Below are 20,948 nucleotides of genomic sequence, written 5' to 3'. Positions count from 1 at the left end.
CAGCGTTTTCAAATGGTCCACTCTGCAAGCAAGCATCTAGTAGAAAGCAGAAACTATCATAGGGTACCCAGATTCTCATACAAAGAGCATCCAGAGTTCTTCCAAGTGATCATTCACCAATCTGCTCTATTGCAGCTACTGGGTGAAGAGATGTACAGCACCAGAGAGAGGGACTACCCAAAACGGAGTTGCAGAAACTTACGAAGCGAGCATTCCAGCAGATCAGCCAGCCCCGACATGTCCAGAGTTGACAATCTAGGCTACGAAGACAGTCTGGACGTTGCATTTGAGCATAACAACAAACTCAGAGACAAGATCCAGCAACGTATGAGAGAGTCTGAAAACCTGATAGCCAGCACGTTTGGTCAGAAAAACAGTAATGAGATGATACGTGGGGAACATCCTTCGAAGAACAACGAACATGACATGCTGAGGAACTCGTACTCCTCTCTGCAGGATCAGAGACATTTGTCTGGTACAAATTTGTCCAATGGAGGCTACAACGAGTCTTTGCATGTTAGAGGACTACAGGAGGAGCATGGTGCAAAGATGAACCTCGATTCTTCAGAACTCAAGAGCAAAATGAATGCTTCTCTGGGTGGCTTATTGGACAAGGCGTTATCCAATTTACTGCACAGCAACGAAAAACACGATCACAAGTGAGTAATTTGTCAAGAACATGAAAGCTGTCAATGATTCTGGTTATGGTTAATTAATGAATTGTGAATATTCGTGCATTTATGAAAGATTGGTAAATGCAAAAATACACAGAATGTATATAATAGCAGAATTTTATTTATCTGAATCCAAAAGAGTCTATACAATAGGAACTCACTGATTTTTTTCCATTACGTGTGAGATAATTATTTTGTATACAAAAATAAATGAAAAATTAAATTCTACGTTAACATTGACCGTTAATGGATGCAAGTAAATAGAATATTTGTTGAGTTTTTTAACGCTGTTCATCGATGCTTACAGTAGCAATTATTGGCCTTTTCGTGTTACGTTTTTCGAACCGATACTCGATAGGATTTTTACAACATATTTAAAACAGTCTCACAATCGTTTTATAGAGAAAGGAGATTTCAGAACGATGTCGAGCAGCCAGTGAATCGTTCGTTATACCTACATACATACATCGAATAAAGTGTCTATCTTTTCCAACAAAAATTGCAATTCATACAGTAGATCGAATATCAAAGCCAGTTTTTCATTTCCACACCTGTTGATTGCGCCTTTGATCGACCACGTTATAATTCCTTGTTTTTGTCCGACGAATCATCGATACGTCATTGCTGTCATTGTGAAATTCCTCTGAACGTCGATGAACATTATACTGAATCTTCCTTTTGTCGTCCAACAATAGCCTCCTTGTGTTTTTGCCACATATACGTTCAATCTCGAACGATTCCTCAAACGTCCTTAAGATCATTAATCGATTTTTCAAAGATATAAGAATTTAATTACAAACATATTATTAAACATATTTACAGATAACAAAATTTGCAATAGGTAGCTTCCACTTAATAAAATTAAGAAGTCTTGAAATTCCTAAATATCTAAATTTTCTAAGTTTCAAATTTTAGAATCTTTTAACTTTTAAGCACCTAATTCTCTAATATTTCAAATTTAAAGAATCCTACATACCAAAAAGTTCCACTGACACAAGCTATCAAATTTCATCGTTATACCGCTGAAATCTTTGAAACCGTCAAGAGTCTCTAGCCAAGTGTCGAAGCAGCATCATATCTGTAAATTACAAGACACCGGTGTCTCGTTGAATGGTCCCCTATTCGTTCCTGTTAAGTATTGATCTGAGCCTGTCACTCCACCCACCAACGGCGAGGTATCTCCACATAACAACGCTGGGAATATACGTTCTGATATTCGTTATTTGGCCAAACAACGATTCAGAGTCGATGGAAACTCCGGCTGAAAGTACATTCCTCTTTCTAGCCTGGTTTAGCCGTTCCCTGTTTCAGAACAGGAAACGTGCAAGGATAAATATGTTCCAGGTGGCTGTAAATCTATTGCCATATAATAGTCATGTTGATATATGGCTCGATTCTTACGTGTAATAAATGAGACTGGATTTTGAGACAGGATTTATCCTATAAAAATTTTCATGTGTCAGTTTCCTGGTTTTATGAACTAGTATGACACTCAGTTCAGATATTCAAATAGGAAACTTTAATAAAAATATTATCAAAAGGAAACTTAATAGAAGAATATTAATCACCGATGTTCAATCTGAACAAATATTTAAATTTGCTGTTCATTAGTTTTGTCAAATTTATTTTCTAAATTATTTTCTATAGCTAATAATTGGTAGAAAAAGTAATATAGGATATTTCGAAAAGAATAGTGAAAGAACATGATCTGTATTTTATCGGAGAATTAATAAGGAAATATAAAATGAAATATTTAGGAAAATAATATATATAATTAATAATAGATAGGAAACATATTAATAAAGTATATAGCCTTTATTAAACTAGGTATCAAATTTACTTACGCTTATACACTTTCACTTATACACTTACTACAAAACCATTTCATCCGCAATCCTTATCATCCGAATTACGTATCAGTGTAATTTCGCTTTTTCTAATCTAATCAAAATCATTTTATGTACAGTGGATCCACGCCGATGAAGGTTCTAGCGGAGCTAGCATGTGCCAGAGCCCCAACATCTACATCTGGGGATGTAACATCTCAAGAATCTGTCCAATCTGCAAAAACTACTCCAGTAAACAAAGATGCACCTCTAGAACCAAATCCCATAACCATGTCCAAAGATCTTCAGAAGAAGTCCAGGAACCCCATCAAGGAGCTCTTTGAAAGAAAGAAAGAGATGAATGAAAGAAAACAACAAGAAAAGTCAAAAACAGAAGCAGCTCTCAGAGAACTGAATGTTCACAGACAAAGGAAAACTAAAAAAACCAAGAAGCACCAGAACTTCCCTCTAATTCGACGTAATGAGCATGGCGGTTTGGCTGAAAGGAAGAAACGCCGTGATGGCTTTGAAAGAAAAGATGAGTTCGTGTCAGATAGAATTAAAGATGTCTATGAGTTCGACGAGGAGGAAAGTCAGATAGAGCCTAACTTGGGTAGTGTGATGTCTTACAGGAGTAGGCCAGGCTATGAAGTGAGCTGCTTGAAAACTAAAGAGGTGGACGTGGCTGGATTAATGTCTAAGGCCATTGGAGATACTCTAGAGAATGGAAAAACTGGTGATGCTCTAAGTACCAGACTCGAATCTATGATTGATAGGAAATTTAAGGAGTTAGAGAAGTTTGCCCCAAAGACAAAAGGCGCTCTGAAATCCTTCCAGAGTGAGGATCAACAGAGACAAATCACTGGACCCATGGATGAGTTTGTGGAAAGGAAACCAACGAAGCCTAAAAGACCTATGGAGCAATCTTTGAAGCATTCCAAACTGAAAAAGAGGAACAAGAATCCTAAAAAGAAGACTAGGAATGCTTGGTACGAGAATGACAGCTCTGATGAGTATAGAACTGCTGTGAAGACTGAGGATGTTGGTGTAGGTATTTCAAAGAGTCAAAGAACGTGTTCAAAAGGGAAGCAAAATATTTTCGCAGAGTTATACACCTCCTCAGAGAGTGAGTATGAAAATGGAGACGCGGACTACGAGTCCAGAAGGCAAAGGAGAGTGAAGAAGAGCAGCAAGAAGACAACAGAATTGGAAAACGTGGAACAGATTCAAAAATTGGTTAACAAATACTCCTCTGATAACGAAGATCGCGTAGACGATTGGAGAAGCCAGGATTTAAAGAACGACACTCTCAAACATGATTGTGATAATAAAAAATCTGAATCGGAGATGTCCGATCATCCTCTGATTATTGATGAGAGAAAAGATCTGGATGAATCGAGGAATAGTGACGACGAAACTGAGAATCAGTATGAGAGAAATTTTGAAATGGATGACCTATATAGAGAAGACAGTTCTATTGTTGAATCAGACGTGGAAGACTCAGCTCCAGTAGAACCACCAAAGATCGCAGAAGAGTTTAGGGTAAAGAGCCCAAGTTTGCCAGGGGAGAAGACTGATGCCAAGGCAGATTACATACAGGAGAGTGAGCGCGAGCTGATCCCATTAGAGGAAGCTTTGGACCTTCTTGATCAAGCTGACAATGAGAACTCCCTAAGTACAAGGTACGGTGAAGCAATCAGGCCTGCTAAGCCCGAGGAGCATATCAATCCAGTGATGACAACAGAACCTGAGAATGAAACATTCAATCCTATTGAGGATTCTGATCCTCTGCCAGCGGCAAAGTCTCCTACTCCTATAGAGGAACAAGAGGAGGAGCCTGACAACGATCTCTTAGCCTTACCAGAAAAATTGTCAAGTAACGAAAAACCACAAAAGGAATCCGAGAATCTTCCACTGCATGTGTTCCTGAGCAGAAAGGTGCAGGAGTCGAAGAAAAAGAAGGAGCAACAGTTGAAGAAAATGCAGGAAGAACAAGAAAGGATACTAATGGACTTCCAGCCCACCAGGAGACAGAGAAAGTGCGCTATCGGAAAACAAGGATTATTAGCAGAGATCAGTAGCTCTGATGAAGAAATAAGTCCAAAGGATAGGAAAATGAGTGATAAGTCAGATCATGATAAGCCAAGGAAACAAAAGAGGGAGTCAAAGGAGAAGAGAAAAGAGAGGTACATAGAGAAAAAGCATGAACAAATGATAGCCAAAGAACAAAAAGCCATAGAGGAGGAGATCCTGAGAGAGGTTGGAAAGAAGAAGGAGTCCCTTGCACAGAATATTACAGATGCAAAAAATACTACAGACATGAATGGTACAAAAAAAGCAGAGAACACTGAATTAACAGAGAACAAAATGCCCCAAGAAGCAGCACAAAAAAAGAAACACCAAACTAAGGAGAAACAAAAAAAGCAGGCCAAAACAGATGAAGATATGTTTGCCAAGAATAATCATGAAGGACTCAGTGATTTAGAGAACAATTGCAACAAGTCCACGCTGATGGAAACCAATCATGAAATTGGAAATAATCAAGAGTCTCTTGTGAAACAGAAGAAATACTCCAAATCTCCAATGAAGCCAAAAAAGGCCTCAAAATCAGACCAGAAAATCACAGCAGGTAGAAAGAACAAAAACTCTAACACTGATAGGAAGAATAGAGCAGATTCAAAGGGATCAAAAGACAAAGAACGTAGATCCTCGAGTGGTAAGCGAGATTCTGATGATGAGGAATTAAAGACAACTAAATCCTGGAATAAAGTCGAAGAAGGAGTTGGAGTAGCCATTGGTCGGCGAAAAAGGGCAGCTGCCAATCAACTGTACTATTGGTCCAGTTCTAGTGATGAAGAAGAGATGCTGGAAGTGGTTCCCGCAGTTGAAGAGGAAGAAGATGATCGTCAAGAGCAACATGGTTGGATCGTCGGTGATTCGCATAAGAGGATGATTACCATGCTTGCTATGGAAAAACAGTTAAAGGAGAAACGAAGGAGGAGTGAGGATGAATTTGAGCCTGGCAGGACGAAGAGTAAAAAGCACAGAAACAGCACCTCTTGATACGTGTTTCATGACTAGGTTTATAACTAGGATGAATTACAAGAGCAACAGTTTTTGACTGACTAGAAACAGGATAAGGAATACAGAGTTCCTTTTTTCAGAGTCAACCAGCGTAGTTGGATATCTCACAGAATCTAGGTGATCAGCATGTGTTTTATAATCAGGTTCACATATACAGTTATAAGAAGCTTCTGACGAGTATAGTGACACTTGTAACATGTGAAAATGAAGAAGTACACTGAGGAGAGAGAGAAAGGCAGACGAAGAGGCAACTTTTGATACGCATTTCATCACTATTTTTCCCAAATGATTAGGAATGCTCTGAAGAGAGTACATCATTGTTTTTCTAAAGGACTTAGAAGTGGATTCAGAAGAACTGGATTCTCTTAATAACGCATTGCAGAATGACAGTCGAGATGATTAGAAGAAAGACTTTTCTAACAAGAAGTAGTGTAATCAGATCTTTTGATACTAGTCTTAGGTTCGCGAGTGAATGAGACAGAATAGGTTTTCATTAAGGTAGCTAAAGGAACGTTAGATAGTAATGTAAATCTGAGTCAGCGAATTTCTGTCTTTTGTTGAGAAAACAGCAACAAAGAGACAGTTTGTAATCGGTTTATGAAGAATGTAGAAATGTATCTTGAGCGAGAATTTTAGAATTGAAGCAATTAGGGGAGAGACTATATCTTATAACCTAGAAGAGTCAGAACTATAATTGTTCATATTTCCTCCTTGTTCTTTTTCAAGTATACGAGATAACGCGAAGATTTAGTTTCTTTTTTTTTCTTTCCTCTTTCTTTTATTTTCTTATAGTTGACGCTCTTTATAGTTTGTAGAACGTAGTGCTGCAAACGTTCAATAATCGACGCTTATTTGTTCCATCGAGTACGGTGGATGTAATGTGACCTACTGCCAGAAGAAATTCCGATTTCTTTCGGTCATATATATTGTTATATAAATAACGTGAATCGAAATGACGAGTGTATGTCAAGTTTTTTGAAACAATGGGAAATAGGTCACGTGTTGTAATCAAGGTGTGTAAGAAGAAAAAAGCAAAATGGCAATCTGTATATAGCTTGGCATTAATAATAATAATAATGATAATGATATGAATAATAATAATAATAATACTAATAATAATAATAGTAATAATAAAAAAAGCTAGCTCGTATAATGTTAAGAATATAATAATTCCACGCCCTTATAAATATTATAAATATAATCTAATTTAGACTGAATGTGAGTAAATAGCGAACATTAAAAGAAATTAAAAAAAATAATTAAGAGCACCTTTAGACAATACTAGGGACATTTGTAATGTTTTAGTTAAAGTAGCAGATATTTAGGTGATGAGAAACGAATTAAAAGGGAGATTAAGATTAATTAGGCAAAAAAAAAATATTAGAAGAAAGAAAAATATGTCATACATTGATTTAATTTATTAAAAAGGACGATGTAAACTGGGGTCCAATCGAGTAGCGTGCTTTTGCCGGCTTCTTGTGATTCGTACATATCGCGGTAGTCGAAAAAGGGAAGGTGGATAAAGAAGAAATTTGTAGTGTCGGCTGTTTTTTGTCGCCCGGCATGTTTTTCCAGAATTGCCCGAATAGAAATCCATTTTCGAAAAAGCTTTAGCGCAGTTTAGTCGTTTAATATGTGAAATCTTTGTTCTTTTTTCTCATTCGAATGCGTTCGAATATCCCCCCCCCCCTCTAGATCTCATATCGCGGCATCAACGATGATCGAATGATGATCGCTACGTATTTTAGGGTAAAAGCTTATGAATGATAAAGGAACGGTAGAAAAAAAACTTTCCTTTCATACGCCTAGTTGATGCACATAATTTTAAGTACGTAGAATTTCATATGAATATATATATATATACATATATATATTCGGGACAAAAGATTATATATATATAAATATGAACATATAAAAATATGAGAAGATAATTGAATGTATAACAGAAACGATTAAAACAAAAAGCAGAAAAAAATAATGACATAGACTTTAATGTAAATGTACTGCCATAATCATATTATTATACGAGAGCCTATGCGAATAGATATATTATTATTATTCCTATAAAGACGAACAACCGGAGAAACAGCGACATGTTGGTTAGCACAAAACAAAACTAGACAACAATCCGATTGTAAATAGAGCATATTTTCAATGTGTCTGGAAAAGTATGTTTTGTAATATAAGGATTGCAAAGGAAAAATAAAATTATTAAAGAATCATTTCTGCGTTACTGCATATTATGGAAAAGCGAAGAACCTCTGTTATTATATAAAAGTAATGCTTCCTTTATAGAAGCAGAAAATATGTGTCCATTGTATCTTGCATGTACAGAATACCTAAAAATTTACGAGAAATCGAAAAAAGGTGATAAATGAAAAATTAGTAGAATTTTTTTATCAATATATCTTCAATGCTAACAGAGTACTCAGTGTGTAAATTAATTATTCCTTTAAAAAATGTATCGCAAAAAATTCAATTTAAATTTATTTTTTGTAAAATAACGAAAAACTCAAAGCATAAAAATTTAAAATTTTATAACATTTATAAAGAGCTCTGGAAGTTTTATTCGATTGGTCAATTTTGAATTCTGATTTTATATCTGCGAAAAACGCGGGCTGAAGTCAAATACATTCACGTCTGTGCATATAGATAACAAATCGTCATCCTAACTGAGACAATTTATTTAATAAATAATTACAAAATTGATTTCTGATAATGTTTATCATGAACTTAATTTGAGATTGTCACGATTGTAATACTAACTTAACCTAAACCTAGTTTTACTCCTTTGTGATTTTTTGTCGCTCCAATTATTTGATTGGTGACATTTTAGAACTGAATCCACGCTATTCGTAAAGGGAGAAAGATCCACATATTTCCACGCATGTGCTTTGCCAAAACAGTGTCTCCTCTTTGCAATGTCTGCATACGTTAGAATATGTTGAAGTACTAAAGCATGAATTATTAACAGAACCGTCTCGTTTCACTGAATTTTAGAAGAATTTTTACACCATTAATTTGATATATGACGTATATATATCCCCAAGAAGTATATTTTAGTAATTGTTTTTCCTAGCTTACTGTTCAAAGGATATCTTGCAAAATGAAACAAATTCTTTGTGGTAAAATAGGGTAAGAACATTAAATACAAAAAAGGCTTCATTTCATAAACATTATACAACATACGTCAATTTTTATATCGTACTTTCGTTATTTAAGCTCCAAGTATTATAACTTTTAGGTTATAGTTCAAGAATTAGTCAATTTTATAAATCTGTCAGAATTTCTTTTCATTTCTTAATCTTATTGTTTAATGAGGCGTTTTCTCCTAATTCTTGGTTTAATATTTCTTTACTCCTGTATTGTTTGAGATAGAGATAATGAAAATGTACTGGTTGTATGTTAACTAGAACATTAAATGTTTCTTCTTGCAGAGATAGGATTGTGCTAATTTCAAAGACATCACGATATCCTTTACCTCTATTTAGTGCAAGACATCTAATATCAGGCAAGATGAACAAGGTTTATCAGCCATTACTAGCATCACCACATATACGCTACTTTGGAAACCCTAATCGAGCATATGCAATTTTTATTGGAAGAGTATTAAAAGGAGCATTAAAAGTTCGGTATCTTTTATTGGGTGGTGCAGTTGGTAGTGGAGTAACTTTACAGAAGGTACTTAATATTAACATAAAAATACTTCAATAATTTCATGCATGATCTATATCAATAAAAATATTTTCTGTTAAAGAAATACGAACAATGGAAAGAAATTGTACCAGATATGAGCTGGTTGAATGATGTATTTCCTAATGAAGAAAAGTGGAAAGATTTACGTGAATCGGTTATGACGGTTAAAAATATTTTCACAGATAAGATTGAAATTGGTAAGTATCAAATTGTAGAAAAATATCTAAATATACGAAAACGTGAGGCAAAAGAAATTAGAGGCATAAAAAATGGACAAACATAAACAGATCCACGTATAAAGCAGCTTGGCGAAGCTAAATATAAAGAATACAGAGAGTGGTTCAATCAGAGACTGGATGATGCTATCAAGGCAGCTGAAGTTGATCAAATCCAACCAGGTGTGGATATTTCCTCTAATCGTGAGTTAAGTGCAGGTCCTTGTTCGTCCTTGCAAAATGCCTAAATTTTTGAAGCCAGAAGCTTTTTCCCATCACCCATTAATTTTTTAATTTGCCTGACGTTTTCTTATTCTACTAATTTTCAGGGATAATTACCTATTTTAATATAATAGCTAATATTTGTTTTTCCACTGCTACTTTTTCCATTAATTTAAATGAAATTGCTGAAGTATCCCAGAAATATAAATGACAATTAAAAATACTCCAACTCGTTATTCAAAAGCATGCAAATAATATATAAAATCATATTTCATTTATGACTTTGTAAATGAATTAAATTTAATACAATTTATTTCCTCATATTTTCATTTTCCACCATTGCTTGTCAAAATCATGTCCATTATGTGTATGGTATATATCCAGTTAGAAATGTATCATTATGGTCTGTTCTGTTCAGGTATATTTGACGCAATCTCAACAATAGTATCCGAACTTTATTCAGGTGTGTAAAATGTTCAGGATTATCAATATCTTATTGTCTGTCCATTCAGCATCTTTTTTTCTTTTTTTTTTTATCAGTTATCTTCAGGCAATTCTAACATACAGTAGAACTTCATTCATTAGAAGATATAGGCAAATAACAATTTAGTGTCTTTTACATACTTTCTTTAATTAACATTTGTTAAACTTCGAAACATACACAGAAATCTAGAAGCAATATAATACTTATATAAGTAACATAACATTTAATGCAATAGTAATACAAGTAATATAGTACTACAGTATTATATATTAGAATATGACTGCAAACTTTTTTCTATATACATCTCATTTCATACATTTTATACATTTATTATATATCATACATTTATTCACTCCTTTGCTTAAACACTAATATCTTAAGATTTCTTTATTTTTATTTAAACCCTCGCAAATTTTAATATTATATTATAAAATTTCCTTTAAACAAATGAAGCTCTATTGTAAAAATCCTGATGCATTAAGCTAAAATGTAGATCTTTCCTGAAATGAATAAAAATATAGTGGTAAATACTGAATGGGACAGACCTTTTTTTGTTTTCAATTTCTGTTTTTTACCATGTTGAATTACAATTAGAATTATTTTTCCATTAATAATTCATACATTAAACAGAAAATATTATTAATCAATGATTTATTGGTTTTATTTAATACATATTTCATATTTCATTTGGAATCACTTTGTCACAATTCTTAATTTTTAATAACTAATTTTTATATGAGCAAAGTGTTACTGTTGCTTTATCATAAACAGACTTAATACATCAATACTTAAACATTTTTTTATACAGAAGCGAAGCAGCAAGTGGTGAACAATACTGTCGCGTTTGCTGGGCCATTAGCTAACGACAATATCGAAGAGGAACGTAAGAAAGCTCGTATGTACATGTTAGTGTATTAAAATTCATTTCTCCAATATTTTCGAAGCCTATAATTACATATTTGCCATTTCGTCCACAGAAAAGTCGCAAGAGCGATTGAACGCTATGCAAGAAGAAGTAATGCAAATACAATTAAGGTATCAACGTGAACTTGAACGATTAGAGAGAGAGAACAAAGAGCTTCGAAAGCAGATGCTACTACGTGGAAGCCAAAAAATGAGTAACAAAAAAATAAAAGTAATTACATCACAGCTATAGAATTTTGGTGCCTAAAATTGTATGTTAATATTAAATAATTTCTTCCAGAAATCTCTGATCGACATGTACAGCGACGTTTTAGATGAACTTAATGATTATGATAGCACTTATTCTACTGCTGATCATTTACCAAGAGTGGTAGTAGTTGGTGATCAAAGTTCTGGCAAAACATCTGTATTAGAAATGATCGCTCAAGCAAGAATATTTCCTAGGTAATAAAAATTATATAAAAAAATTTAAATTATTCACTAAAACTTATCTCTTTTCTTAATTCTGCAATTTTTATTTTTTGATTCAGAGGTGGTGGTGAAATGATGACAAGAGCTCCAGTGAAAGTTACTTTAAGTGAAGGTCCTTATCATATAGCTCAATTCAAAGATAGTTCAAGAGAATTCGATTTAACGAAAGAGTCAGAATTAGCTGAGCTAAGACGCGAAGTAGAATTACGCATGAAAAACAGTGTTAAAAATGGCAAGACAGTTAGTCCTGATGTGATTTCGATGACTGTGAAAGGTCCAGGCCTTCAGCGTATGGTTCTCGTCGATTTACCTGGTATAATCAGCGTAAGTGATAATTTGTATCAAAAATAATTGCCACACTATTTTCTAAGAAGCGTAAAATTTGTGAAATTGTTGCAACAGACAGTTACAGTTGACATGGCGGAAGACACGCGAGATGCTATTCGACAAATGACTCAACAATATATGAGTAACCCTAATGCGATCATTCTATGTATCCAAGATGGTTCTGTGGATGCAGAAAGGAGCAATGTGACGGATCTCGTTTCTCAAATGGACCCTTCCGGCAAACGAACCATTTTTGTTTTAACTAAGGTATAATATTGCTTACAAGACTTATAAGTCAGTATAATTATTAATATTTTGGCATCGGTAGGTAGATTTAGCAGAAGAGAATTTGGCTAATCCAGAACGTGTTCGTAAAATATTGTCTGGCAAACTATTCCCCATGAAGGCATTGGGCTACTTTGCTGTTGTCACTGGTAGAGGTAGACAGGATGATAGCATACAAACGATCAAAGATTATGAAGAAAAATTCTTTAGAAATTCGAAGCTCTTTAAGTATGTATTATATTGGATTCATTGACAAATAATTATGATAATATTACTACACTAGGCAATAATTATTTCTGTGTAAAATGCTGTATTACTGTATTATATTGCAACAACATAAATTGATTAGTTGAAGTTACTTTGTGAGTAACTTTCAAGGCTATATATATATATATATATTTTTCATGGTTTTTACTAGGGATGGCTTAGTAATGTCAGGTCAAGTTACAACAAGAAATTTGAGTCTCGCGGTTGCGGAATGTTTTTGGAAGATGGTTCGTGAAACTGTAGAACAACAAGCGGATGCATTCAAGGCCACTAGATTTAATCTTGAAACAGAATGGAAAAATAATTTCCCAAGGTATACACTTTCATATTTCATTGAGTTTACCATTTATATTAAAATTAAATTACTTGGCATTGAAAGAAATGATATATTTTTATAGATTAAGGGAATTAGATAGAGATGAACTTTTCGAGAAAGCAAGAGGGGAGATTTTGGACGAAATTATAAATCTGTCTCAAGTTTCACCCAGGCACTGGGAAGAGGTGTTGATGGTTAGGATCTGGGACAAAGTTAGCATGCACGTGTTCGAGAACATTTATTTACCCGCGGCTCAAAGCGGAAGTCCAAGTATATTTCACGACACCATTATGGAATTCTCTTTTATGAGCAATTAATCTAATCTTTTTTCTTTGTTTCCGAATACAGGCACATTTAATACCACTGTCGACATAAAACTTCGTCAGTGGGCTGAACAACAGTTACCATCTCGAAGCGTCGAAAGCGGTTGGGAATGCTTGCAACAGGAATTTCAACATTTCATGAATCAGGCAAAACTTAGTCCGGATCACGATGATATATTTGATAATCTAAAAAATGCAGTAGTTAACGAAGCTATGAGGCGACATTACTGGGAAGAAAAAGTAAATTTTTTAACTTTTATTTTTTAATCCTTTTTATTTGAAATGATACGTAATGAAAAATTCTTTTTAGGCATCTGAAATGCTGCGAGTTATTCAACTGAACACTTTGGAGGATAGAAGTGTGAATGATAAACGTGATTGGGATCAGGCAGTTCGTTTTCTAGAAACCTCAGTTAAAGAGAAATTGCAAGCTACGGAACAAATTTTAAGAGACATGCTGGGTCCAGGTCGCAAGGAACGATGGCTGTATTGGCAGAATCAGAGTGATGACCAACAGAAACGTTCAGCAGTGAAGAATGAATTAGATAAAATTCTTTATGCGGACAAAGTAAGAAGACATAATCACTTTATAATCTAAATAACAATAATCTAAAAGAATTATTTTTATCTTCTTTTTGTTCACAGAAACATACTCCTACACTTACTCAGGATGAACTTACGACAATTAGGAAGAACGTGCAGCGAAATGGTTTGGAAATCGACAATGAATTCATTCGAGAAACGTGGCATCCAGTATATAGGAGATTCTTCTTGCAACAAAGCTTGGCTAGGGCGTACGATTGCAAAAAAGGATATTACCTCTATCACACTGGGCATGAAAGTGAAGTAAGTGTATATAGTAATAAAAAAATTGCTTAGTATCTTTGATATTTTATCTTTCATTGGAAATTTCAATCTTTAATATTTCTCATAGATGGAGTGCAATGATGTTGTTTTGTTTTGGAGGATTCAGCAAATGCTGAAGGTTACTGCCAATGCACTTCGACAACAAATTATGAATCGAGAAGCTCGTAGGTTAGATAAAGAAATAAAAGAAGTATTAGAAGATTACAGTCAAGATAATGACATGAAACAGAAACTGCTGACTGGTAGAAGGGTCACTTTAGCCGAAGAATTAAGTATGTTCTTTTATTATCATGCATCTTAAGCAAATTTAAGTAAATTTCTTTAATTAAGTTCAAAATTTATTTATTATGTTTCCATTAAAAAAATATGTCGTGATATACATTTCAATAGATAATTTCAGAAAGTAGTCTTAAACATATACATCAATTTGACTATGATTTCTATATTTTTGTACTTTTATCTCGTTTCAGAACGTGTTAGACAGATTCAAGAGAAACTCGAGGAATTTATTCAAGCATTAAACAAAGAGAAATGAAGAACATAGACTGAGAGTTTAGAAGCCTGAAACCTATGGTATGTGATAAGTGATGATAAGCCCTGGTGGCTTGTTGTTAGGTATATACTAATTTATTTTCTTCGCTAATCGAACGATAATACAGATATATTATTAATCAAGTCTTATGATGGATGGAAACTATTCATTTAACTAATAAGATTTGATATGTAAAATTTCCCTTCAGACTGTTAGCATTAAAATTATGGCCGATTTTACGCGACTATAATATTTTTACGATATTTTTATTTTACATTTAACAAATTTTGTTAACAGAAAATATTGTTCGGACACAAATGCGAAATATTGTCAATAGTTAATATTGATTAATACCAAAGCGAGCAACTCGAGAAAAATTTCGGAAATAACGCTTCAGAATAATTGAACACATGGAATGTAGATATTCTTAATGTAACTAGAAAAAATAATTCTCATAACATTTTGTATATACGTCTCATCTGTGCATACAGAACGAATAGAAACGAATATGCGTTTTGTATGGGTAGGAAAAGCGGAATAAAGAAATAGAAACTGAGTTCTTCGTGTCTACAAACATTTCTTTTCAATCATAGAAGTGCATGTGTAGTGACAATATATTATAATTTTTTAATTTTTTAAGATATATTTCGCTTAAACTAAAATGAGAAATAAACACTAAAAGTTGAGAAAATTTAATGGTAAAAAACATAAAAGACATTTTTTATCATACTTTTCGAATTTTTGTTACGATAGTAACCATTTTCAGTACGTTTTTTTGTTCCATAAGATATACTATTGAACACTCAATAGGATTGTTAAGTACTTGTGGAATTGAAATGTGCCTTCATACAAAATACAAAGTAGCTTGAAGAATTATTAAAATACACGTTTTATACCTAGTTTCTTCTCGTGGTAAAAGAGTACAACGTATCTCGTCGAAATTTATTTCTATTCGTTAATTGATAATAATAGAGATTAACGGTTGTTCCAGATATATTACAAAGTTACAAGTAACATGGTAGAAACATATTAAAAATATTATTTTCTTTCAAGATCTTTAATTGACGATGTAAATTGCTAGGTCAACCGGAAAACTACTTTGCTTCTAAATTCTTTTTTTTTTTTTAATTCTGGACAATATTAACTTCGAGATAAAATATACCCTATTCTTTGGTCCGAACGTCTGATAAAGTATTCAAGTTCGTACGTTTTTTACGCAAATATTCTCACGAGAATCCATAGTACGTCTTATGAGCATTTATAAAACTCTTTTAAGGCTAGGAAAATTGTTTACTTGTTTGAAATTAAAATATTTATCAATCGTCTCTTCTATGATAATTAACACCACTTACGCAAGAGAAATATATTGATATGACTATGCAAACGCATTAACGGCACGGTTTTAGTGAATATCGCCAGTATAATATTTATCTCTTTTTCTCTGGCGATCATCGATGCATTAATATATCATATGTACTTGAGTATTTTGTTTTATCATCATGTAAATCATGTGAGCTTCTATTTTGTATCTTCTAATCGACGTAGTCAATACAAAATTAAACAATCATGTACATTTGGCAGGAATGTTTCTCTCGTTATTTACGGTACACTCGACATTCAGAGTTGGGCAGAATTCTATATACTCAATAAGCAGACGAGCAATTGTTTAATAAATACAAGACGAACAACATGGAAATTTAGACTTTTCGCGATGATAAAAGTCTTCTCCGAATAATGCCTAACTCCGTGGTACACTTATTGGGGTTGATAAACCAGCAATAAACAGTGTGACACGTTTATAAATAGGACTGTACCGATATATTGTTCTAAGTATAAACATTATTGTATGTATGTGTATATATATATATAATATATATATATGTACAATTATTTGGTAATACATCATTGGTAACACGAGGCGTCGCGTAATTGGCCGCAAATCAAGGAGGAAAAAAGCGTTTTCTTAAAATGGACGAGGTAAAACGACATTTCTGTCTCGTGTTGCAAACATGGCCACGTGTATCAAATCCCTTATTGTAATATGGTATTCTCATGTCGTGTCGTCTCTCCCGGGAATAATGAGTGAGTCGTTCAATGATTCAGGATGAGAAATTTGTACAGTACATGGGGGAGAACGCACGTTTTGTAAAATTAGATATTTTTTCAAACTTTTCTCGCTCTGCTTAAAGGTTATACTAGCGATATGGAGCAATCTTAATTAAAGTGTGCTATATTCCAGACGAAGTGTACCCCTTGATTAAACGTTCCTCTCTCTAAAAGAACATTACACGATTACGTCTTCACCGCGTTACTAGTATCCTGCACGTCCGGAATTAGCTCAGCGGGACCATCCGCACCATTCTGTTCCATCTCCGCTGTATTGTAACTAGAAAAGGAACATGCTGGCGCACTTCTGGCCGTGGTCACTGAAGCTTCTGGAAGAAGAGACGTGCGTTCTGTCGCGCTCCCCCAGGCCTGTTGATAAGCGCTTCGACCACGTATCCTACGGCTTAATGAAGATCCTACTACTCCAAGGTGTTCTTTGATGTCGTTGTGGACATCTGAGACGTCCCACATTGCTCTGGAAACATCAAGTATATTTTTAACCCTTTATCATGACTATTTGAAAAGTACATATGACACTACAACTTTTATAGGCTATTTTATAGAGTCTAGGATTCTTTCTTGCATATTGAGGTATTGAGGAACTGGGTTAATCCAATATCTATTGCTATGTACTATAAATGAATACTTAGTGCTATGAAAGTCATCTATAGTGTATTGCATAAATGTTCAATAACTATGATGATAACTATGGACATCCACAATAATCTAAGATGTTTTTCAACCAAAATTTAATTACCTGAATGCATCCCACCATGCTTGACCCTGTGCTAGATTTACAAAAGGTTTGTATGTAAAACTATAGTGGTGAGCCACTGCAGCCATAAACATTTCAATACAGATTAAAAAGTCCTGCAGCTTAGATGATATATTTCTGATATCTTCCATGTTATTCGTTTTAAAAATACTCGATATCACATCAAAATACACTAGCAATGCAACTATCACCCCTTGACTGCAAAATAAAGAAAAAAGTGAGATTTTGTGATACAACATTTAAATATATTCAAATGAAAATACGATTTCACAATGTTTGCAAACTTACAAGAAAGAGAAGAATACAACAGCTTTGATACACAAAAATTTCCCGATTGGTTTCATTGGTTTCAAAGCCTCCGCATTGGCGCGATAAAAAAGCACCAAACAATACATGGCAACAAATTGTGATAAATTATTTAAAGCAATCATATATGGAAAAGCTACGTCTGTTCTGAATTCACCTTCTCCATACACTCCATTTAGTTCACAGATACTAAACAAATAAATATAAATAAATAATTGATTATGAACAATCATGTAACAGAATAATATTTATATAATTCAATATGTAATCTACATATATTTGAAATTCATGCTATTAATAGTGCTTGATATTTTAAGTCGAATATGAGAAATTACCAGAGTGTATCACTGAACTTTTTTTATAGAAATATTTCTTTTTTAATTCTATGATGTAAATACGAATATTCATTATATACGTACAAAGATATTAAAGTTGTTATAGGCCTAACTGCAGTATATTGTAATATTCCATGTTTGCACATATGTACAAATTCTCTGCCCATTTCCCAATCAGGTAAACAACACAGGGGGAACATGTGATGTACTTGAGGAGAAATTTCAAGTCTGTGTTCCAGTTGACGATCAGCATCCAAGTAGGCCAATAAATACATCATAAAATTGTATATTACATATGCCTCATAACACTCCCTCAAACTGTCAACGTATATGCTGCCTTCTGGATAAACCAGACCAAGCCACTACAGAAATTAAAAAAGAATTTGTACTTAAAATAGAGAAGTATGTTGATATATGTATTTTATGTAAAAAATAGAAATTTATACCTACAGCATTCACTGCATAAATTGGTACCATCCATAATATCCTGAAACAGGATATAAAATTTCATATCATTTTATAATAATATACAAATATACAAACAAAAGCATAAAAAATTTTTTAATTTCCAAAAAACTAGTTCTAAATAAATCATGAAAAATTTCAATTGTTAATACTGTATTAAATATTTAACATTAATAGATTTCTATTATAAAGGTTTTTGACCAAGAGAATATTATGATGGAAGTATCTCCCTGTGATTAAACTAAACTTCTCAAGCTTGACAAGAAATTGAACTTTGATTTCCTACAATCATATCATTTTCTTCCAAATGGATTCAACTGTTTCTGTATCATAACAGTGTATATATAGCCACAATCTTTTTTGTGACAGGAATTTTATTTACACATCAAACAAAATTAAATGAAATTTGATATTTGCAATATTTTTGAATATTCATATTATTTTAATAGTATGAACATGATAATATCCAGTAATTATTTTAATAATATTTTAAAAATTAAGAATTTGTAGGTTTTATAAAAAGTGGGTTTATTTATTCAAAGCCTCTACCTATATCAATGACTCTTGACATTTACTATATTAAATGTCAATTAATACAAGTTCTTTGACTTGAAAGATGGTAAAAAGACATTTTCTTCAAATAAATTATTACCATTAATAATTGTTGCCAATTATGATATTCATGTAATGAATATAAAAAATTTAATAAAATATACAAATATAATATTTAAAAAAAAGTTTGTCCTTTTTCTAATCCTGAATGTTAACTTTAAATTTGTTATTTAGGAAATAGGAAAAGTACCATATATATACATACAATTATGTATTACATAATCCAGCAATGATATATTTTCTGATTGAAAGCAGACTAAGTAATTGTCAATCAATACATCCCTATACAATAAAACAGTGTATTGTTAAAGAAGCTACTTATATTTCTCACAATTTACCAATTAATCTAAAATATATAGTGCATAATAATTATCTACACTGATATCTAACTAATAGAAAGTTATGATGTAACAAAATTTCATAAGAAGCTATAAATTCCTAACTAATTTTACAAGCAATAAATAATCAATCCAAAAGTCCAACCGCATTGAAAGGAAAACATTTAAACAACAAATCAATGTACAATTTCTAAATATCAGCAAACAACCTCAAGACAACATCAATCGTAGAATTTATCAACATACCTTATAATATATTTCTGCAGTCTAGGTTGTGTATAATATATCATGTGTTGGACAATTTCGTAGAAAGCAATAGGCAAAGCAAGTAGCACAAAGGCACCACCCACCAGTGCTCCTTGATCCTGATTTTCGAAGCCATTCCTAATTGAATTGGCCAAGAGAATTGGAACCAAAATAATGATCAGAAGTGCATAGAGACAAGTTAAAACTGGTAAAATCCATAGTCTCCAGCGACGACAAATAGAAGCCATCACTTTTCAGAAGTTTCACGGGTATATCACATATTTTTTCCAATCAGTTTACCTGGCAACCTCTGCAAAAACCACAAACAACAATCATTACAATTTCACTATTCTATTATCAGTTCGTATCACGTGGATCAGGTTATGACAAACTAATGATCTTCGACACGACGGATAAATTAACGTACTTAAGCTCCCCGATATCTGATGTTTCCATTGAAAATACAAAGGAAATCGAGGATTTTTGCGGCGTACACGATTATTGTCTCGACCTATAATTGTGTAAACATGGTAAATGGCGTAGTTGTTAATAAAGTCATAACAACCTTGTCAACTCGATGAATCAACGATGAACCGACGAGTCAGCTGATGGTAACAGTGCGAGAGAGGGAAACCGCCTCCGAGCTCCCTCGCTGTGTGTTACGCGATGTAGAAACCGTGTGAAAATAAATTTCAGATCGTTTACATCGACTTGAGTCTGTCAGGTGCACTAATTCTCGATCGACGAAATTGTTAAAAGATTTGCGCCTCGTAAATTTGGCCTGTATGGCCGCCATGAGAACGAAGGTTCCTCTGAGGGACCCACGAGATTTTCACCATTTCAACAATTTGAGCAATCGTAATTCAATTAAGAATGTCCTTAAACGAGGTTACATTTATAGCGACACACTTTTACTTTCGACAGTGATGGAAAAGTTGTGAATGTTATTTCGACATTTTTTTGTTTTGCTTACTTAACAGCATTGAGCCAGGTTGAACCAGGTTGAATTCTGTCCCCGGAAGTGGAGAATTTGTACCTCGGCAGGTGAAATTTAGGTTTCGGAGTAATTCGATCGAATTCATGTTAGTTATGAGGTTAGACAAAGTCCATCTGGAAAATTCATTTTATAACTGTAGTATAGAAGAGAAGAAAGGCAAAATCAATAGCGATGAAGATGAGAATGAAGATCATAAATGGATGAAGATGGATTGTAATGATGATTCAGCCTAGTATTTTTTCATCGGTTAAGTTG

At 33.4% G+C, this 20,948-nt stretch overlaps 3 protein-coding genes and 1 long non-coding RNA gene across 13 annotated transcripts in view; 2 read left to right on the top strand and 2 right to left on the bottom strand.

The window, feature by feature from the left end:
• LOC126925493 (uncharacterized) overlaps positions 1-7,806 on the top strand; it is an 80,468-nt gene extending 72,662 nt beyond the window's left edge. For both annotated transcript variants that reach the window (XM_050741075.1, XM_050741074.1), the window contains 2 exons: positions 136-659; positions 2,641-7,806. In XM_050741075.1, the coding sequence (XP_050597032.1) occupies positions 136-659; positions 2,641-5,563 (3,447 nt within the window). In that variant the 3' untranslated portion in view covers positions 5,564-7,806. The remainder of the gene's footprint in view (positions 1-135; positions 660-2,640) is intronic.
• LOC126925534 (uncharacterized) lies at positions 776-1,927 on the bottom strand. Its single transcript, XR_007713978.1, has 3 exons — positions 1,651-1,927; positions 1,226-1,424; positions 776-1,128 (listed from the first exon to the last, which is right to left on the bottom strand). It is a non-coding gene; the product is annotated as an uncharacterized LOC126925534 (long non-coding RNA).
• Positions 7,807-8,083: 277 nt separating the features above from the next.
• On the top strand, positions 8,084-17,592 carry LOC126925498 (dynamin-like 120 kDa protein, mitochondrial). 7 transcript variants are annotated; one of them, XM_050741084.1, is made up of 18 exons: positions 8,099-8,719; positions 9,022-9,265; positions 9,342-9,477; positions 9,568-9,699; positions 10,136-10,180; positions 11,010-11,096; positions 11,179-11,336; positions 11,406-11,569; positions 11,656-11,920; positions 11,999-12,190; positions 12,252-12,436; positions 12,627-12,788; positions 12,874-13,061; positions 13,140-13,354; positions 13,425-13,682; positions 13,760-13,960; positions 14,049-14,253; positions 14,452-17,592. In XM_050741084.1, the coding sequence occupies exons 1-18, from the start codon at positions 8,691-8,693 to the stop codon at positions 14,514-14,516; spliced, it is 2,931 nt and encodes a 976-aa protein (XP_050597041.1). In that variant the 5' UTR covers positions 8,099-8,690; the 3' UTR covers positions 14,517-17,592. The 7 variants fall into 7 exon arrangements, with proteins under 7 accessions (XP_050597048.1, XP_050597041.1, XP_050597042.1 ...); XM_050741085.1 differs by having other exon boundaries at positions 8,100-8,719; positions 9,568-9,678; XM_050741091.1 differs by lacking the exon at positions 14,452-17,592 and having other exon boundaries at positions 8,084-8,719; positions 13,731-13,960; positions 14,049-14,241.
• LOC126925509 (transmembrane protein 184C) lies at positions 15,071-20,817 on the bottom strand. Of its 3 annotated transcripts, none has more exons than XM_050741122.1 (7): positions 20,670-20,817; positions 19,697-20,006; positions 18,486-18,522; positions 18,120-18,397; positions 17,683-17,889; positions 17,377-17,592; positions 15,071-17,094 (listed from the first exon to the last, which is right to left on the bottom strand). In XM_050741122.1, the coding sequence occupies exons 2-7, from the start codon at positions 19,942-19,944 to the stop codon at positions 16,806-16,808; spliced, it is 1,275 nt and encodes a 424-aa protein (XP_050597079.1). In that variant the 5' UTR covers positions 19,945-20,006; positions 20,670-20,817; the 3' UTR covers positions 15,071-16,805. The 3 variants fall into 3 exon arrangements, with proteins under 3 accessions (XP_050597079.1, XP_050597077.1, XP_050597078.1); XM_050741120.1 differs by lacking the exon at positions 20,670-20,817 and adding an exon at positions 20,262-20,410; XM_050741121.1 differs by lacking the exon at positions 20,670-20,817 and adding an exon at positions 20,124-20,274.
• Between the last annotated feature and the right edge of the window lie 131 nt (positions 20,818-20,948).

Source organism: Bombus affinis, chromosome 16 (assembly GCF_024516045.1).
Source record: "Bombus affinis isolate iyBomAffi1 chromosome 16, iyBomAffi1.2, whole genome shotgun sequence".
NCBI lineage: Eukaryota > Metazoa > Arthropoda > Insecta > Hymenoptera > Apidae > Bombus > Bombus affinis.
Note: the sequence above shows the minus strand (reverse complement) of the source record. Positions and strands in the feature narration are given on the sequence as shown.